The 18,200-nt window shown below is 38.9% G+C and overlaps 1 protein-coding gene across 1 annotated transcript; it reads right to left on the bottom strand.

Moving 5' to 3' along the window:
* Nucleotides 1-10,930: 10,930 nt before the first annotated feature.
* On the bottom strand, nucleotides 10,931-17,029 carry DYNLRB2 (dynein light chain roadblock-type 2). Its single transcript, XM_081336212.1, has 4 exons — nucleotides 16,895-17,029; nucleotides 14,596-14,671; nucleotides 11,840-12,007; nucleotides 10,931-11,234 (listed from the first exon to the last, which is right to left on the bottom strand). Exons 1-4 carry the CDS (start codon nucleotides 16,895-16,897, stop codon nucleotides 11,191-11,193), a joined length of 291 nt encoding a protein of 96 aa, XP_081192338.1. The 5' UTR covers nucleotides 16,898-17,029; the 3' UTR covers nucleotides 10,931-11,190.
* Nucleotides 17,030-18,200: the final 1,171 nt, after the last annotated feature.

The following is an 18,200-nucleotide window of genomic DNA, read 5'->3' as shown; positions in this document are numbered from 1 at the left end:
ATTCCTCGTCAGCCAGTGGATCCGGCAGCTGAGTCTGAGGAATCAGATGAGGAAGAGGGGCCTGGAACGACAGAGTCAAGGAAGGCTCTGAGGAGCTCCAAGACGTACAGTCGGACGAGGAGCCTGGCCTCTCTACTCATGTGCTGGGAACCTGAGTTGGACAGTGATGAAGAACAGTTGGGACAAATCCTGGATGCATGAATGCACAGGCAAGAGAAGCGAGTAGGACAGAGGAATGCAATGGGGCAGCTCCAAAGGCAAAGGAGAAGGCATTAGGAAGCCACGCCTTGGCTGAATTATAAAAGGGAATGTGTGGGAGGTGCTGGTTGCCGAAGACAACCGTTTGTGTTGAGGATCGAGTTTCTGTGGACGGTGTTTGTTTGCCTTGGACATTGACTCAGGTCTGTGAGAATAAAAGGGGTTGTTTTTTTCTTGGGGTTCCTGCCTGTTTCTTGGAAGAGGGGTTTCTCCTTGTGAGCATAACAAGGACTCACGTAGGCTGGGACAGAACAAATAGCAGGAAAGGACTTCAAAGACTTTAGAACCGCTACTGAAGATCAAACAGAATGGTTTCACACAGTGTGCTAAGCCTTAATGTGGTTTATTTGTGGTTTAGCACATGTGCATTAATACTTCATGGCTTGCTACCAGTGTTTGGAGCTTGGCACTTTGTGTGAACTCATCTAGTTGAAGTTTAGTCAACAGTAATTAACCAAAACATGCCCAATATGATTTGTAAATTGGTCCCTCCCTCCCTCTGCAAACTCTCTGTAGAAAAGTAAAAGCCAGGGAGAACAGTTAAAATACCCCATTGAGAAATCTGCATTTTTAAAATTTAGAGATGTGATTTTTATTCAGTAGAACATTTGGTCTGTCGCCTCGCTGCCACATCTGATTTGTTGGTTCCTTTATTGCTTAAAATAAAAATAAATCCCACATATAATAAAATTTGGAGGCATGTGCCTCTATGGGGGTCTTTCCTTTCCTTTTTCCTTTCCTTTCCTTTTTCCTCTTTCCTTTCCTTTTTCCTTTTTCCTTTTTCCTGTTTCCTTTCCTTTCCTTTCCTTTTTCCTTTCCTTTCCTTTTTCCTCTTTCCTTTCCTTTTTCCTTTTTCCTTTTTCCTTTTTCCTTTCCTTTCCTTTCCTTTTTCCTTTCCTTTCCTTTCCTTTTTCCTTTCCTTTCCTTTTTCCTTTTTCCTTTCCTTTCCTTTCCTTTCTTTTCCTTTTTCCTTTCCTTTCCTTCCTCCTTTCCTTTCATTTTTCCTTTCCTTTCTTTTCCTTTTTCCTTTCCTTTCCTTTCCTTTCCTTCCTCCTTTCCTTTCATTTTTCCTTTCCTTTCTTTTCCTTTTTCCTTTCCTTTCCTTTCCTTTCTTTTCCTTTCCTTTTTCCTTTCCTCTTTCCTTTCCTTTCCTTTCCTTTCCTTTCCTTTCCTTTCCTTTCCTTTCCTTTTTCTTTTCCTTTCCTTTCCTTTCCTTTCCTTTCCTTTCCTTTTTCCTTTCCTTTCCTTTCCTTTCCTTTCCTTTCCTTTCCTTTCCTTTCCTTTCCTTTCCTTTCCTTTTTCCTTTCCTTTCCTTTCCTTCTTTCCTTTCCTTTCCTTTCCTTTCCTTTCCTTTCCCTTTCCTTTCCTTTCCTTTCCTTTCCTTTCCTTTCCTTTCCTTTCCTTTCCTTTCCTTTCCTTTCCTTTCCTTTCCTTTCCTTCCCTTCCCTTCCCTTCCCTTCCCTTCCCTTCCCTCTTTCCTTTCCTTTCCCTGTTCTTGATTCAGGCTGTAAACATGAAATGGCTTTGGGACGATATTACCAGGAAGATTATTTCCTTTCTCCCTGCTGTGACTCAAAGGCCATTTTTGATGGCCTTGTCTGACTGATTACTTAGAGTAAGAATGATAAAATGCATGATCAAATACAGATATTCCAAACCATTGGGGGGGGGGGGAATAGTGGAGCAATTTTCCTGATATATAATCTGAAATTCTTCAAATATGGTGAGATGGTGGCTAATAAGTAGAAGCCTCTTTCAGGAGTAGCACTTTATTCCCTAAGTGAGAACATTTTAGAATTGAGGTCTGTTTCTTTCTAATCCTTCAAGACAGGATTATTCACTGGAGGAGGTATAGTCCTCCTTTGTATGAAAAAATATGCTATATGAACTGAATCTTCAATTTCACATTACTGTGTTATAGAGGGGTGTGATCTGAAGACCCAGTGTTTCTCAGGCCCTCAACATCCTTAGTATAGGGTCAAGAGAAGTCATTCTTCCACCATTTCTTAAAATGTGTTTTTAACTGTATTCCACCTTTATTTTTTTTCACAAATAACTCAAGGGGACGAACTTATCCAACACAACTTTTTCCTCTTATTTTCCCAACAACCACTACCCTATGAGTGAGTTGGGCTGTGAGAGTGTGACTGGCCCCCAAATCACCCACCTGGTTTTCATGGTAAAAATGGAAAATGATTGCGTTGGTTGGAAAGTAGTTGCATTCATTCAATTTGTTTTTTTAAAATAGATTTAGTAACAAATCCAGTCAAGCTGATTTATCCCAGGTGGCATTTTCAGGAAAGCTAGGAATGGCTTCAAAGCTAAGCGTGATCTTCAAGCCAGAAAAAATTGTGCACTACTGTTGTATGGCATGATCACAACCATTCTTCACAACAGATGAACTAAAATTGCTGGTGAATAATTACTCACCTGCTTGAACTTTGGTACTTTGCGGTATCTTGAGTGTGATTTGGGGAGATAACATACCTTGGATAGCAAAGTGGGCCCCTTAAGTTGAGTCATGTGCCCCACTGGCACTTGTTTTACACCCTGTAGTGACATCTTTGTGTTGTTCTTCTGTTATGAGAGGCCTTCAAAGACCTCAGAGGGAGCTCTTGGTGATGTTCTCAGACTCCAGGCATTAGTTAGCATTATATTGTAGCCATGGGAACTCTGAATCACCGTTCAAGGATTTTATCTCATGCATAATGCATCCCTGTCTATTCACTTGGATTTCCTGCATGCTAGAATATTAACAGTTTCCTCCACTTGGTATTCATATTTGTCTTTCCCCCCTATATTTAAACAACAACAACACAAGTCTTTTATTTATTAGATGGCAATCTCTTTGTGCCACCGAGATGCACTTGCTGATTCAGCCTCTTTTGGTTATTTTACAAATTCCAAGCTTGCCTCTGAGATTTCTTACAAAAATGCCTCCCATCTATTAATGTTATTAATGAAGTGAAACACATTAATATGCATTTTCTGAAAGAGTGTTGATAAAAGGAAGAAATTCTTCAAAGCATCCCAAATAATTGTTTAGAAAGGCAATATTTAAACATCTCTATTCAGGAATGGGGTATGGGAGTTTACTACAAGTCTGTTGTAGACGCATTGCATATGAGAATGTGTGCTACCCATAATTGGACTTTGTATTTAGTGGGATTGCATCATTGGTGAATCACTGCTTTGGCTATAGCAATGGCTAGATTCTGTTCAGACAACCTGTGTATCGTAGTTGAGAGATTAGGTTATGATTTGATTTAAAGTTTTTTTTATATAAAGATTTTATTAGTTTTTCTCTTACATACATATGTTAGTTTTTCAACCAGCGTGCTGTCTGGATTCAAAAGTGCTAATACATAGCCAATTCCTAATCCTTTTTTTCTAGCCATTTGTAGAATGACTCCCATGTTTGGTAGTATTCTGTTTCTTCTTTATCTTTCAATCTCATAGTTAATCTGTCCATCTCTGTGCATTCCAATACTTTTTAATTACTTCTTCCTCTGGTGGTACTCCTTCATTTTTCCAGTATTGCGTGAAGACTAGTCTTTTTTTAAAAAAACAACAACCAAGTTTTATTAGTTTTTCAATTTACAACCTATATATTTAGAAAACATCATGATACCTGGGTAGTCATCAATTGAGTAATAGAGTTTTCAATACATAGTTCGGGTTACCTTATCATAACATCCTTCTCTATTTCCCTCAACATTCAGTACAACATATTTAAATCAACAAATTTCTAGGAATAGCATGGTCAATTAGAGAAGATTTTGTCAATCCAATTTCGATAGGGTATATCTATATCCTGTTATTAAATTTTATCTAATTTTGATGTTAATTATAGTATCCAAGTTTAACCTTTAACATCCCAAGTAGTATTCACAACCCAAAGTTCCCTTATCTTATTACACCAAAGAATGTATCATCTAACATACACCAATGGTTAAATAGCTAGCTTCTACCTAATAAACATTGTTTATTTCATATCCTAATACATCACAAGTTACCAATCGGAGAGTCTATATTTATCAATCCACTTCTACTTATACATAACCAAAATTTTTACATCAGACATATGATCCATAAGCCAGATTTCCATTATATATTATATTATTATTAATAATAATATTATTATATTATTATTATTATATTATTATATATTATATCTATATAAATTTATAGTATTTGGAATAAGCTTAATAAATACGTAAACACATTTTAATACTATCTCACAAACAATTTCTATTTCAGGTCCTAATAAGTCACTAATTACTAACAAAATGACCTACGATAATTCTCTAGGAATTTTTAAAATCTAACTCTAGGTTTCATTTTTTGCCAGTCGGGTTTCCAGACCCAGGGCTTTAAATTGCCAAGTAGGTCTTCATTTACTCGCATGCATATTATTTGCACCAGAGGAGACCATCCAACCATCAGCGATGTACAAAGGTTGAACCATTTATACTCATTATATTGTTGCCATGTTAATTCCACACTCTTTATTTGCTCTGTCATCTCTGTGTGCAGTTCAATCTGGATTCTTCTTCCATCTGGGTTGATCTGTTTTGAGTAGAAAATCTTATCCAGCTTTATAGTTAGTAATTGACTGTCCAAGCTTTCCACAGGTTGTCTTTGTTGGTCTTCAGCGTCTTCTATGTTGGCATCACTATCTTGCATGTAGTGCAGGGCTTTTCAACCCTTTCACCCACTGTACCACTTTCAGGATATGGCAACATCCGAGTACCACCAGTCACCTAGCAAGGTGTCAAAAACTTGACAAAAAAAGGAAAAAAGTGATGAAGTACAGGTAGTCCTTGACTTACAACAGTTACAATGGCATTGAAAAAAGTGCCCCCCCCAAGCCACAGCCAAGCAAGACGCCTGCCTGCCTGGTGGTGCTCTTCCTCCTGTCCAAGGTTTTCATTGTTGTGAGCATTTCTGTTGAGGATTGGCAGCGGGGGTGGGGTGGGAGAGTGTTTGGATTTTATTCTCCCCATCTACTGGGTGGTTGCAGCAGGTTTTGGTCACTTCACATGACCCTGGGACACTGTGACCATCATAAATATGAATCAGTTGCCAAGCATCTGAATGTAAATCACAAGATCCTGGAGATGCTGCAACATTCCAGCTGATCGGCACTTCTTCTGGGCTCAGCAAAAGCGCCGGGATCAGCGCCGAGCTCCAGCTGGAGCCTGGCACTGTTCCTGGTGCTTCCGCTGAGCCCTGACAGCCCCGAAGAAGGAAAAGAAGAAGGCAATTCCCACCCAGTTTTCAAGTGCTTTCAAGTGCTTTGTTGTGCTTTTGGCTTTGGCAGGAAACGGCTAAACGATGGGCCATGGAAGTGGCCAATCTTTTCTTCTTCGGTTCAGAGAGTAACTCCAAGCTGACAGGAGGGCCGCTGCCCTTCTACCGCTGACTGGAGAGACCTCTCCCCTGCTTGTCACCCCTCCAGGGCAACTTTCAACCCCTTTACAGGGGCCCCCCGATGAAGAAATCCAGGCAACGCGAGGAGCGATTCCCTTGTGCGTCTGGCTGCACTGAAATCCGGAACCGGAAGCCCACGTGAACACTATTCTTGCTGTTGTTGTGACGTTTAGAACAAAATATAAACTTTATTAATCTTTTCTGGCATTATACCTAATAGAAAAAGTTCAGGATTAAATTCTACATGTTCTCCCAATATTTTTTCTAACGAGGCACGTATTGTAAAAAGTTTTTTTTAACAATTTTTGTGGGTGATTAGGGCAAAGGGATTTAACAAAAAATACAAATTTGGGGGCTTAATTCTTTTTTTAAAAAAGTGCATTAAACTTATTAAGCTGAAGGCAGAACACATCAGTCAAAATATTAACCTATTTATTGAGTTAACTTATTCCCTGGGTTTACATAGAATACATTGAACTAACCAAACAAGTTGGCATCACACAAAAAGTTGAGTCACAAAGAAAAAAAAACCAAGTTTGATACAAACTTTAGTAAGTTGTAGAAATGCATTTGCTAGATCTTGAACGCATCAGTGTAAACCCTGTCCAAGCTTGTTACATCTAGTGCTGGAATTGACGGAATTAAACCACTGATTTCTTCAGATTATCTGCCAAATTTTGGGAGGATGCGTTCCAAAGAATGTTTGTGGCTAAAAGTTCTTAGATTTGAATGACTGATTTGGCTATTTCTCTTTTTAATCTTTCCAGAACTCAGCTTCCACCAGACTTTGATTGTGTAGCGCAACAGATTGTGGAGAAAGGAACATGGTGGTTTCCACAAATCATTCAAGCACATCACATTCAACCATCTTGAGCTTCTGTTGCCTGGTGTAACCGGAGCAGGTAATTGTTTTTCTTTTCTCTTCCATCTGCATTTGGGGCTGGCAGGCTGTTGAGCAAGATGGAGGGAAATCTCAGGCTTTCTAAGTAAATGTACATGGGGCTGCCCTTGAGGACCACTCGGAGGCTTCAACTGGTGCAGAATGCGGCTGCGCGAGTTGTGATGGGGGTCTCCCGATACTCCCATGTAACACCTCTACTCCGCGAGCTGCATTGGCTTCCGGTTGCCCTCCGGGTGAGATTCAAGGTGCTGGTGATGACCTATAAAGCCCTAAATGGCATGGGTCCGGATTACTTATGGGAGCACCTGCTACCGGCGTCAACCTCCCTCCGTCCTGTGCGCTCCCACAGAGAGGGCCTCCTCAGTGTGCTGCCGGTCAGAGAGTGCCGGGTGGTGGCCCCCAGGGGGAGAGCATTCTCTGTGGGCACGCCAGCCCTTTGGAATCAATTACCGGTTGAGCTCCGGATGGCTCCTGACCTTCGCTCTTTCCGCCGTGATCTGAAAACTTACCTATTTGAACAAGCCGGCCTGGTCTAATGGGTTTGGGGTATTTTATTTAGTAATTTTTAATTATTTATTGTAATGGGCTAGTTTTATTTAATCTTATTTTTAACTTTTGTATATTGTATTTTTATTGTATTTTTATTGCCCTGTACACCGCCCTGAGTCCTTCGGGAGAAGGGCGGTATAGAAATTAAATAAATAAATTAAATTAAATTAAATTAAATTAAATTAAATTAAATTAAATTAAATTAAATTAAATTAAATTAAATTAAATTAAATTAAATAAATAATGGAAAAGGATGGTGGGTTATCTAACTCCCAGGCAGACCTTGCTCTTCGGTACACTAAATTTTTGCCATCAGCATCAGTTTAGTACATATTAGGTAAAATCTGCTTAAATTCACTCTCTGGTTCATAGCCTGCAGAGCCCCTCTGACAGTAATTGCGTCAGAGTGGTAAAAAAACAACAACACCTCAACTGTAGGATAGGTTTCCCAAACAGTCTAACAATAAAGTAATAATAACAAAAAGAAAAACAAAGGTCTTCATGAAACCTGCACATCTCACCATCCCATTCCAGTTTATAATTTAATAATTTAATTTAATAATTTAATTTGTATACCGCCCTTCTCCCGAAGGACTCAGGGCGGTGAACAGGGCAATACATAATAAAAAACAGGATACAAAAATTAAAAAGTGATTAAACAACTATGCCCGTAGTAGTAGATACATATTAAAAATTAAAACTAATTATAAAAAACCCAACCCCATCCCATCAGACCAGGCCAGCTGTGATGTGATTCCTACTGCCAGGTTTGCAGATCCATTTTAAATAGTAAACCAATCCCAGTGAAACTGCAAGGAACATGACTGTTTCAGTATGCGAGTGTGAAAAGAGAGATCCATCTATTGCCTTATTTTAGAAATGTTTTTCCAAAGCATCTGGACTTATAGTTTATAGTTTATTAAATTTTTATACCGCCCTTCTCCCGAAGGACTCCCGAAGGACTTGGAGCAGAGATTTGTTTTTCTATGCGTTGAGAAGTGTTTCTGCCTCCACTCCTGAAGAGTTTTATCAGTTTCTCTGATTAACTGGCACGGAGACCAGTTAAATTGTGAGACTGGGATTTGGGATCAGGAAAATAGAGCAACTGGGAATAATTTTTGTCTAACAGATAAAAGTAAATGTTTCTGGACATATGATCTGGATTTGCACAATATGGGACAGCGTAGCTTGTGTTTCGTAGCACAAACATTATTTTAGAACGTGGGATGATTAAGCCATAATACTTTGTGGTTGTTAAGAAATAGCATATTACCTAAATCAAGATTTTAGGTTTACCACATATGAAGTCAACTACGCAGGTTTAACATCATTAATTGGCAACTATTTTTGTAATTTTCTGTCCTATAAAGCAGCTCTGGGCCGTGGACCGGTACTAGTCCATGGCCTATTAGGAATTTGGCTGCCCAGCTGGAGGTGAGCAGTGAGCAAGCGAACCCTACTGTAAATTGTGTGTGTGGAACTAGGTTGTGCACTCTTCCTACCCCTGGTCCATGGAAGAATTGTCTTCCACAAAACCAGTCACTGGTGCCAAAAAGGTTGGGGGCCGCTGGTGTAAAGGTCATAATACTGGTACTCTATCACCTTACACCTTACATGAGGAAGTGAACTTCATTGAGTTGTAGTGTGGTGAAAAGACAACATTTTTATCTTCCTGCATCTTCACACGTGCATGGGGGCTTAATTAGTGATTGGGATAGTGTCACTCTGTTGGACATAGACCCAGGTGACTACATGCAAATACTTGCCACTTTGACCTAGCTTCAACATCAGTTCATAGCTCTTCCTTTTCCAAAGATAGTTCAGTAATTTATTTGAATCCATTTATCTATCTCATCTGCTTAGATTTCTCTGAACTTTGCTATGAATCTTCTTTTTTATTAACACAAGATAATGCAGTGTCCTTAAAATCCAAGGAAAATAAGCATATCACTGCCTAATGTGATTGCAAGAAATAGATTTCTGGTTTAGCAGTTGGTTGAGGAATGTGGATGGTATGTTCAATGATGGTAGTGTATGATTCATCAGCTTCTCATTTTTATTTGAAAAAAGCTTTTTGGATTAGGCATATTTTCGGTTGAATCCCATTAATCTATTATGTTCAAAATAATGGAGCCATGTTTTAAGGGACATCAGGAACCCAAGAAAAGTGTATCTCTGGAATTATCTCCCAATGGTCTATGTTCATGCATGCTCTATTTCCACTGGTGTACATTTTATGGTCAAGGTGCTGTTGAGATTCTTCAACTAGAACAGAAACTTCAAGTTTATAACCTTTATAAATATTCAATTAAACTATTTTAATTGAATCCTTCCAGCCACTATTTTCTATCACTGGTGTTGTATTTAAAGCTTTAGGTAATTAGATGATAAACTAATCCTTCATGTGCTTAAGTATGTCAATAATAAGTTTCGTAGACCAATGGTATGCGTGACTCCCTGGAACTGTATCATGATGCTTTTATCTCTACAAAATTGGGTCCCTAATCAACTGTTCTAGAAAGGCAGCTAGAAAATGAATTTAGCTCCTTCCTGATAAATGGCTAAAGGATAGACTTGATAAGTTCCAGTTCAATAGTGTGCATATTTAATCTTATTTTTCAATATACAACTTGTAGTTTGAGTATTAATAAAGTATTAGTCCTATGCTGCACTTCAAATTTGATTATGGGGAGGTGCTTCAGGGCACGAATTAGACTCTTTAAAGCAGTAGTATCTTTCCTGGGATTATGTAGAAGCTGCAGAAGGCAGCCACGTGATACTGGAGGATGCAGCTATTTTTAAAGTTCCAGGCAGGTGTGAGGTTCTTGTGTTGGCCAAAATATCATCTTAGAATCTAATCCAAAGTTCTGGATAGCAATATTTGTATTATTCAAATTGAAGAATATGCTAGAAACTGAAAATCGACACTTTGTTATGTTGAAAGGCTAAGAACCATACAGTTACCATGCACCAAAGCAATGATTTCATTCTTTCAATTAAGCAGAAGGCCTCTGTGTCAATACTTAGTTTAACTTTCAATTTTATAATTATCTTATGTAAAGAATTCTTGACAGGCAAAGCTAATCAGCTGATTCCTCATTATATCACTGCCACTCAAGAAACTTTTATTAAGCCCTGTTTTAGCGCTTCTTGTTTCACACATTCTCATCAGCCTCAAGTACACAGCCTGAATATTTGTGGGAATACAACTAAAAGGCACCCCCCCACACACCCTAAATTCAGTGTAATGGGATTATGGCCAGACTGATTAATTCCAGTGAGATTTCATTATGGAGTATCACTATTTCAGTATCATCCATTAAGTGTTTAACACTGACACATGTAACAGTTCAGTGAATAAAAAATAACGTTACTTTCAGCTAGATTTTTCCCCATTTGTCATAATTCATTTTCCATGTGTTTTAAGAATTGGTGTACAGTATTATATTATTTGGAAGCTACTCTGAGTTATGTTTATAGCCACATAAATATGCTATAAGCAGATTAAATAAGAAAAATGGCAACATTAGTTTTAGCGGCTGCCAAATACAGCTTTTAATGAATTCAATCAGAAAAAAACTAAAAATTTCTTTTCCCCCCTCAATGGAACCTAATATGCTACTGAAGCCACTAATTCTAAATATATTTCATTTCAATCTGAATATTTGTCAAACTGAAAGATATTTAAATATATTTTATCTTCAGCTGAAACCATTCCTTAATTCTATTTTTTTAAGAGTGGTAGTTCTAATTTTAGATGTGTGTTTGAGTATTACACACAGACACATTCAAATTAACACATACTTTAAATATTTGGGTTTATTTTTTTAAGGAGTTAGGAATACATTTTCATAATCAAAAGGCAAATACAATGAGATTATACAATAAGACAAGGACCTTTCCTGATTCCACAGTTTTACATTTGAGATAAATTTCTTAGTGGTATGTTATAACATTAATTTAGTATTTAGTATTTAGTATTTAGTATAGGTTAGACTGGAGACCTCAAAAAAATTGTAGCACTGCTCCCTTAGAGTGGTGTAGTAGATCTATTCACATGGATTCTGGATAACAATAAGAAGATACTCCTTATCTGTGGGAGGAGGAAATAATGGGAACAATGAATACAGCAATTTTTATTCCATATTTGATGTCTAATATTCAGTTTAATAATTTATTCTGGTTGATACAAAGCCACTGCTTATTCCAGTTCCCCCACCATGAGAAGTAAAACTTCACTTTTCAACAAAATACCATAATTGTAATAGTTCAATACCATTAGGATGTATAAGCCTAAAAAAACCCAAGAGAAAATCTGTTTAGTATGTAAAAACTGTCTTCCAAATGTAAACTGTTGCAATAATGGCTAATTATTGCAACTGTCTGTGTTAAGTGGGCAAATCCATCTTGGAACAATTATTCCCGTTACATAACAAGCTGCCTTAGATCAGTTCTTCATCTCATTCAGTATAGCCACCAGCTGGATTCAGAGGCTGACACATCCCTGACAGACAAAATAAGACTTTGCTGTCTTGATATGTCAACACTTGAAAGCCCAGGCATCAGGCAGCTTATCCTTAAAGGGATTCCCCCTTAAATAATGTGTGATTAAACAGATAATTTTGTGGCAGGCCTGCAGAAATTTAAAGAACATCACAATCCATCAAAGCAACAGCAGGGAAAAGACAAAGGTTTTACCTGGGGCAACCATAATTTCATGTTTCTTTGATCTAATCCTGAGAAAGGTGAGATCGTTCTGGGGATCAATGTCTCTGACTGTGCTCTTTGCTTTCATGGTAAGCTGATGAAGAAGGCCAGCATACTGAACTGTGGTGGAGTTGTCAAGCGTTGTTCGGATTGGGATCCCTGAGAAAACGAATATTAGAAATGGCTTTAAAATGATTTGGAGCCACCTAACCAAACTTTTCAATTTTTATCAGTACCCTGGGGAAAAAAAAATCCAGCTGTGCCTGAACTGAGAACAGCCCGTCCTCTGGTATTCAGAGAAGATGCCAGTAATTTAATTAGAGGCTGATGGCACAAATTTCTTGATCTGAAATACTTGCCAGCATTTGAACACTGGACATTTGCTATTCACCTAGCAGTATACACAGCCTCTGGAGTCATACAGCATACCAGAGTTGGAAAGGATTTCGAAGATCACCTAGTCCAAATCCCTGTTTAAGCAGGAGACCCTTTACAGTTCTGGACAAATGACTGTCTAATCTCTTTTTAAAAATCTCCAGTGAGATTACGGTAATCATTTCTCACTGACAGGAAATTTCTCCTTAGTTCTACGTTGGATCTCTCTTTGATGAGCTTCCACCTATTGCTTCTTCTCCTGATCTTGGGGTGCTTTAGAGAATATAATGAACCTCTCTTCTCTGTGGAAGTCCTCAAATATTGGAAGACTGCTACCACATCACTCCTTGTCCTCCTTGTCTTCATTAGACTAGACCAGGGGTCCTCAAACTTGAAGACTTGTGGACTTCAACTCCCAGAATTCCCCAGCCAGCTATACATCATGGTATGGTTTAGCCTCTGGTCCCTCTAAATAGTCTCTGCTTTTCTTTGCACTCTTTCTAAAGTCTCTATGTTTTTTCTATAGCAATGAACAAAACTGGAGACAGTATTCCAAGGGTGGTTTCACCAAGGCAATATATAACAAATACCAAGATGGCTTTTCACAATAGACAAGATTCCATAAGACAGATTGGCAATCATTGCACACCAAAAAAAAAAGTCAGGAACTAGTATTTGTAGTCAACTTAAATTCCATGTTGGTGAAATTAAGGTACAATTCAATCTCTACGTACTTAAAGGTTAAGCAACACTGATATCCATGAGTTACTTTTATAGAATTGCCCTGTCGAGCAGGTCATGACTTGGAGCTTATCTTTCTGATACATTGCCAAGAACAGATGAAACTAATTGCTGCGGTAGGGGAGGAATCTTCCTTACAATCGCTTTGTTTTATGCCAGAGGCAGTCCTGAAAAGGACAGAAGCGGTGGATATCCTGGGATATTAATCAGAGCGAAAGCTTTGCCAAATGAATGGGAGTTTTGACACTTCTGTTGGAAGGAGAGGATTTTATCTAGTGCAAAAAAACCAAAACCCCTTTATAACGTAACTACCTTGAATTTGATGGAAGAAGCACCAAATTACCATCAGCCTATTAAGGTTAAAGGAAAAAGGTTTATGAACTTCCATGACCTTGGAAGAAATCTGCCAACGGATTTTTTTTAATACCAGAACCAAGGAAAGAAAACCTCTTTATGGCAGTGTAAAAGGCAGTATCAGTCTGGGCAAGGTGTCAATTTAAACAAGCATGTATGCCAGATATAACAGACCACATCCTTGCTACAATTAACCTAATATACTTTCAGTCTAAGATCCCACTTGTTAATTGATTTCCTTGGGGATTTGTTTTACTTTTCAAAGTATTTTTTTAAGGGATTAGCATTAAATGTTTGCAGAAAGGTGAATGAGCGAATACAATAACTGTGAAACAAGATGACCTGGTTAAAGAATGAAATAATTGTTTGCTATGGGGGTTTAAATATTCTCCATTTCCTGTTTCATAACTACTCTCCAAAGCTTTGAACCAGTCTATGCTAAGAAGGGATTCTCTAGCAAACTATTTGAGTTTCAGAACTTGGGAAGGAATAATAGACTTGCATTATTTGGAGGCAGGCAACAGTTATGGGCTATATTACAATAACCCTGATTTGTGAGTCTTTCATTGAAAGGAGATATAGGCTTCTTGTGCATTTTAAAAAGATAACAAATATAAAGCTGACTTGATTTTTCTGATAAGAAAACATTTGGAAAGTCCAGTCATATTTTCATCTAGCCATTTTTGAATGGGAATTGAACATGACTGGCGGTATATAAATAAAATTATATTATATTATATTAGAGAACGAAATTGTAAAATATCCTACAATTATTAAAAGCAACACAATGAAATTCAAGGCCATCCTCCATTTCCTAGCTAGGAATGCATATGTTCCAGTGATATATTGTGTGTTCTTTTAGCTTAAAATAACAGATGCTTTTGATTTGCTTTATTGGTTACCATTTAACCTATGGAGAAATCTACATTCATTAGGTAGGGTCTTAAGTTAATTAGTTCAATAACTGCTACTGGTGATGAAAAGAAAATCATTGTGGGGAACAAAGTCAATTGTTTGTCTGCTGTGCTGATTAATTTCAATAGAGGATGTATTGCTTAGTTTTTACTAACTTTTTAGAAGGCAGCTTCTGGTGGATTTTGAGGGCTAAACAAGGACTTCAGCCTGGAAATGGTGGTCCATGCTTGATCTACACTGCAGCCACAAACAGCATGTGATATTTTAGCTTAGTATGTTGCGTGACTCCAAAAAGTTCTCCATTTTGTTTTTAAGGAAAATAACTATTAGAGTTTGAGTGTGCATGTATGCTAGATATTTACCTTCTGCGTTTACAACAATAGTTCCAATGACTCCTTTGTGGGCCTGAATCCTTTTCAATGTTTCTTCTACCTCTGCCTGCAAAAGGAACAAAATTACTGAAGTATGAAACCTGAAAACTAGGCTGCAAGTCCAGCTAATGCATTTTTAACATACTACCGCTTGTCTGACGTTGGGCTCTATCTCCACAATATAGGCAGCCACAGAGCACTAGCAAAGAAATGCTGGTGAGCAAATCTTACTTCCTCTTTCCCTCCCTAGCTTATCCAATGGTTTTCATCTTGGTGCCATTATGGAGAAGCACCTGCACTGCATTTTGAAGAAGAGGTGTTCTCCTTGAATGAACCAACTCGGAAACAACAGGGAGAGCTGTGCCATGTTAAAAGACACCCATGCTGAGCAGTCACGGTTGGCTGGAGTCTTGTCAGTGACTTCTCTCCATGCCTTAAAAACAAGAAATGAATTGCTACTGCATTATCCTCTGTGGTTTTCCTGCTGGCAACTCGCTCTCCCTTTTGGCACTTCTCCTTCGCAGGAAGCAGTGGTCCCAATTAAGATGCCAGTGATCCAGTTCCTCAAAATCCAATTTAACTTGTGTGCAAACTACTGCTGTTTTATCGGAGCAAGAAGCAGCTTCCTTCATATACAGAGGTTGTTTCATTTGTACCTAGCTGTAAAAAAAAATATATCTACAGTGCACAGGTTCTAAGAGACTGCAAACAATTCAACTTACTTCAAGCTATTCAACATAGAGAGGCAGGCCCCTCTGTGGCTCTGAATTGATCATTTTATGTAAAAATGAATACCAAATGATATACCAAAAACAAATAAATAATAAAAATAAAAATCCAGGGCTAATAATTGCAAAATCTTTACACGAAATGGCTAAAGCTGCAAGTTTTTCCCTCTCCTTCCTTCAAAAAGGTTACTCCGTATTCATTTGACTAAGTAACATTCAAAATCGAAGAAAACATTGAATCTGGCAAATGATTAGAAACACTGAGTGCAGAGCCTCATAAGAATTCTCAAACTCATTTAAAGATGGGTAGAGGGGGAAAAAACACCACCACTTGACTGTGGCCTCCAGAAAGAGAATCCCTCAATGGCACAAATTTTATTTATTTATTTAATAATAATAATAATAATATAAAGTTGGAAGGGACCTTGGAGGTCATCTAGTCCAACCCCTGCTCAGGCAAGAAACCCTATACCATTTCAGACAAATGGCTGTCCAGTCTCTTCTTAAAAACCTCCAGTGTTGGAGCATTCACCACTTCTGGAGGCAGGTTGTTCCACTGGTTAATTGTTCTGTCAGGAAGTTTCTCCTTAGTTCTAGGTTGCTTCTCTCCTTGACTAGTTTCCATCCGTTGCTTCTTGTCCTGCTTTCAGGTGCTTTGGAGAATAGCTTGACTCCCTCTTCTTTGGGGCAGCCCCTGAGATATTGGAACACTGCTATCATGTCACCCCTCACCCTTCTCTTCATTAAACTAGACATACCCAATTCCAGCAACCGTTCCCTATATGTTTTAGCCTCCAGCCCCCTAATCATCTTTGTTGCTCTTCTCTGTACTCTTTCTAGAGTCTCGACATCTTTTTTACATCGTGGTGACCAAAACTGGATGCAGTATTCCAGGTGTGGCCTTACCAAGACATTGTAAAGTGGTATTAATACTTCACGTGATCTTGATTCTATCCCTCTGTTAATGCAGCCTAGCACTGTGTTGGCTTTTTTGGCAGCTGCAGCACACTGCTGGCTCATATTGAAGTGATTGTCTAATTTATTTTATTACATTTATATACCGCCCTTTCCCGAAGGACTCAGGGCGGTTTACAGGGTGATTAAAAAACCAAGATACAAAAGTTAAAAACAAATTTAATTTTTTTTTTATATTTGTCCCTGCATAAATAAAACCCCAGTTAAAATTAAGATTAATTCTCAGATGCTTGCAAGGAACATAAATCCCTCCTTTCCCCACCAGCCAGTCCGAACTGAAGCAGCTTCTGGGATGAGAAGCGAAACGTCTTCAAGGAAAACGGTCTAGTTGGCCTTTTGAAAAGCCCCGTCGATGGGAGACATCCGCAGACATCGCGGACTACCCCACCCAGAATCCCCCACCCAGTCCAAGCGGGGCAAGATAGATTCCCCCCCCCCAGCCCCGCCATTGCTCTGCTCTCCCACCCATCCCAAGGCGACGCCGGCTCCCGCTTCCCCGGGGCAGCCCGCAGCTTCCCTCCGAGCCGCCCCTGCCCCATAACCCCCCCATACCCCCCCATACCCCACGGCTCGTCCTTCCCTTTTACCATGACTCCGACGACCAGGCTCCAATCGAGCGGCGTCCACCGGGTAGGCCTCGGTTGCTATGGAGCTCCTCCCGGAAGCGGCAGGGCGGGAGAGCGGCGGAGACCGGAAGCGTGCATCGAGAAGGGGCGGGGCTTAGGGACTGCCTTCTTTTGCTCGGTCACGTGGCCCAGCGGCTGCCTGGCTGTCTCTGCAAAGGGATGCGATGGAGGAAGGAGGCGACGGGCGGGTGGGAAAGAGTTCTTCCAGGATAGAAAGCTGCTTTAAATGCTGGAAGTTCCTGTTTTGTCAGGGTGGTTATTCTGGGGCTAAAATGAGGGCAGGCCTCTTTGCAATGAAATTAGCAGCTTTAAGACGAGTGGACTTCAATTCCCAGAATTCCCCAGCCTAGCATGAAAAACCCTGGAATAGATATACTCCCCTCTGCCTTTGCAGCAAGCGAGGATTGCAATTGCAATCTCTTGCAGCCAGTATTGCAGGTCAGGATGTTATAAGGCAGGGGTCTTCGAACTCGGCCCTTTTATGACTGGTGGACTTAAACTCCCAGAATTCTGCAGCCAGGCACGCTGGCTGAAGAATTCTGGGAGTTAAAGTCCACAAGTCATAAAAGGGCCAAGTTTAAAGACACCTGTTATAAGGTTACCTGGTTGCTTCTGCCCTCTCTCTTTTTTTTTTAGCAAAGGAGCTGCTGTGATAGAATTTGTAAGACCTGTCTTTATCATTAGGCAGAATAATAAACTTAAAATATTTTTATTGTGCTGTACATTTTAATATATTACATTGTTTTCTTGCAGTGATGTTTATACAGAATTGGAAGATTGATATTGTATTGTTTATTATTTATCAAATTTGTATGCTGTCCATCTCACTATCTAGAGCAATAAAGTTATATAACGTAGACTTGTATTTCCCTCAAGGGTCCCTCAAGATTATATATTCTTTATTATAAAGGGCAGCCCTTTATTTCAGAAAGTTGTCCTCTAGTTTTATTTAATTAAATTACTTTATTGATTTTGTTCTTGATTTTTCTCTTTGTAAACCAAAATTATAAACATAAGCAATTATTATTTTTACCCGTATGAACCCTTTTCAGATTTGTTCCTTTATCAGGTGTCACTGTACTACCCAAGATACTGTCAGGGGTCTGTGAAATCAAAATCATCTGCCAGATCTGAAGATATTTGAAAAAATTAAAAACAATATCACTCTTCTCATTATTTTTATTAAAAAGTTTTTTTATGACATGTTTAATATATAGTAGGTTTAATACTGTCATTTTACACGATTCATTAAATATTCCCCGAATGT

This window comes from Vipera berus (assembly GCF_964194415.1).
Source record: "Vipera berus genome assembly, chromosome: 10".
Taxonomy (NCBI): Eukaryota; Metazoa; Chordata; class Lepidosauria; order Squamata; family Viperidae; genus Vipera; species Vipera berus.
This window is presented reverse-complemented; position numbering and strand designations above follow the sequence as displayed.

Excerpts from the sequence above, each read along its gene's own strand:
- DYNLRB2 (XM_081336212.1), bottom strand. Across the intron at positions 12,008-14,595 it reads TATTGTTGTAAACGCAGAAG|GGATCCCAATCCGAACAACG; the intron begins GTAAATATCTAG and ends TCGTTTTCTCAG. Across the intron at positions 11,235-11,839 it reads TGAAATTATGGTTGCCCCAG|ATAAGGAGTATCTTCTTATT; the intron begins GTAAAACCTTTG and ends CTCCTCCCACAG.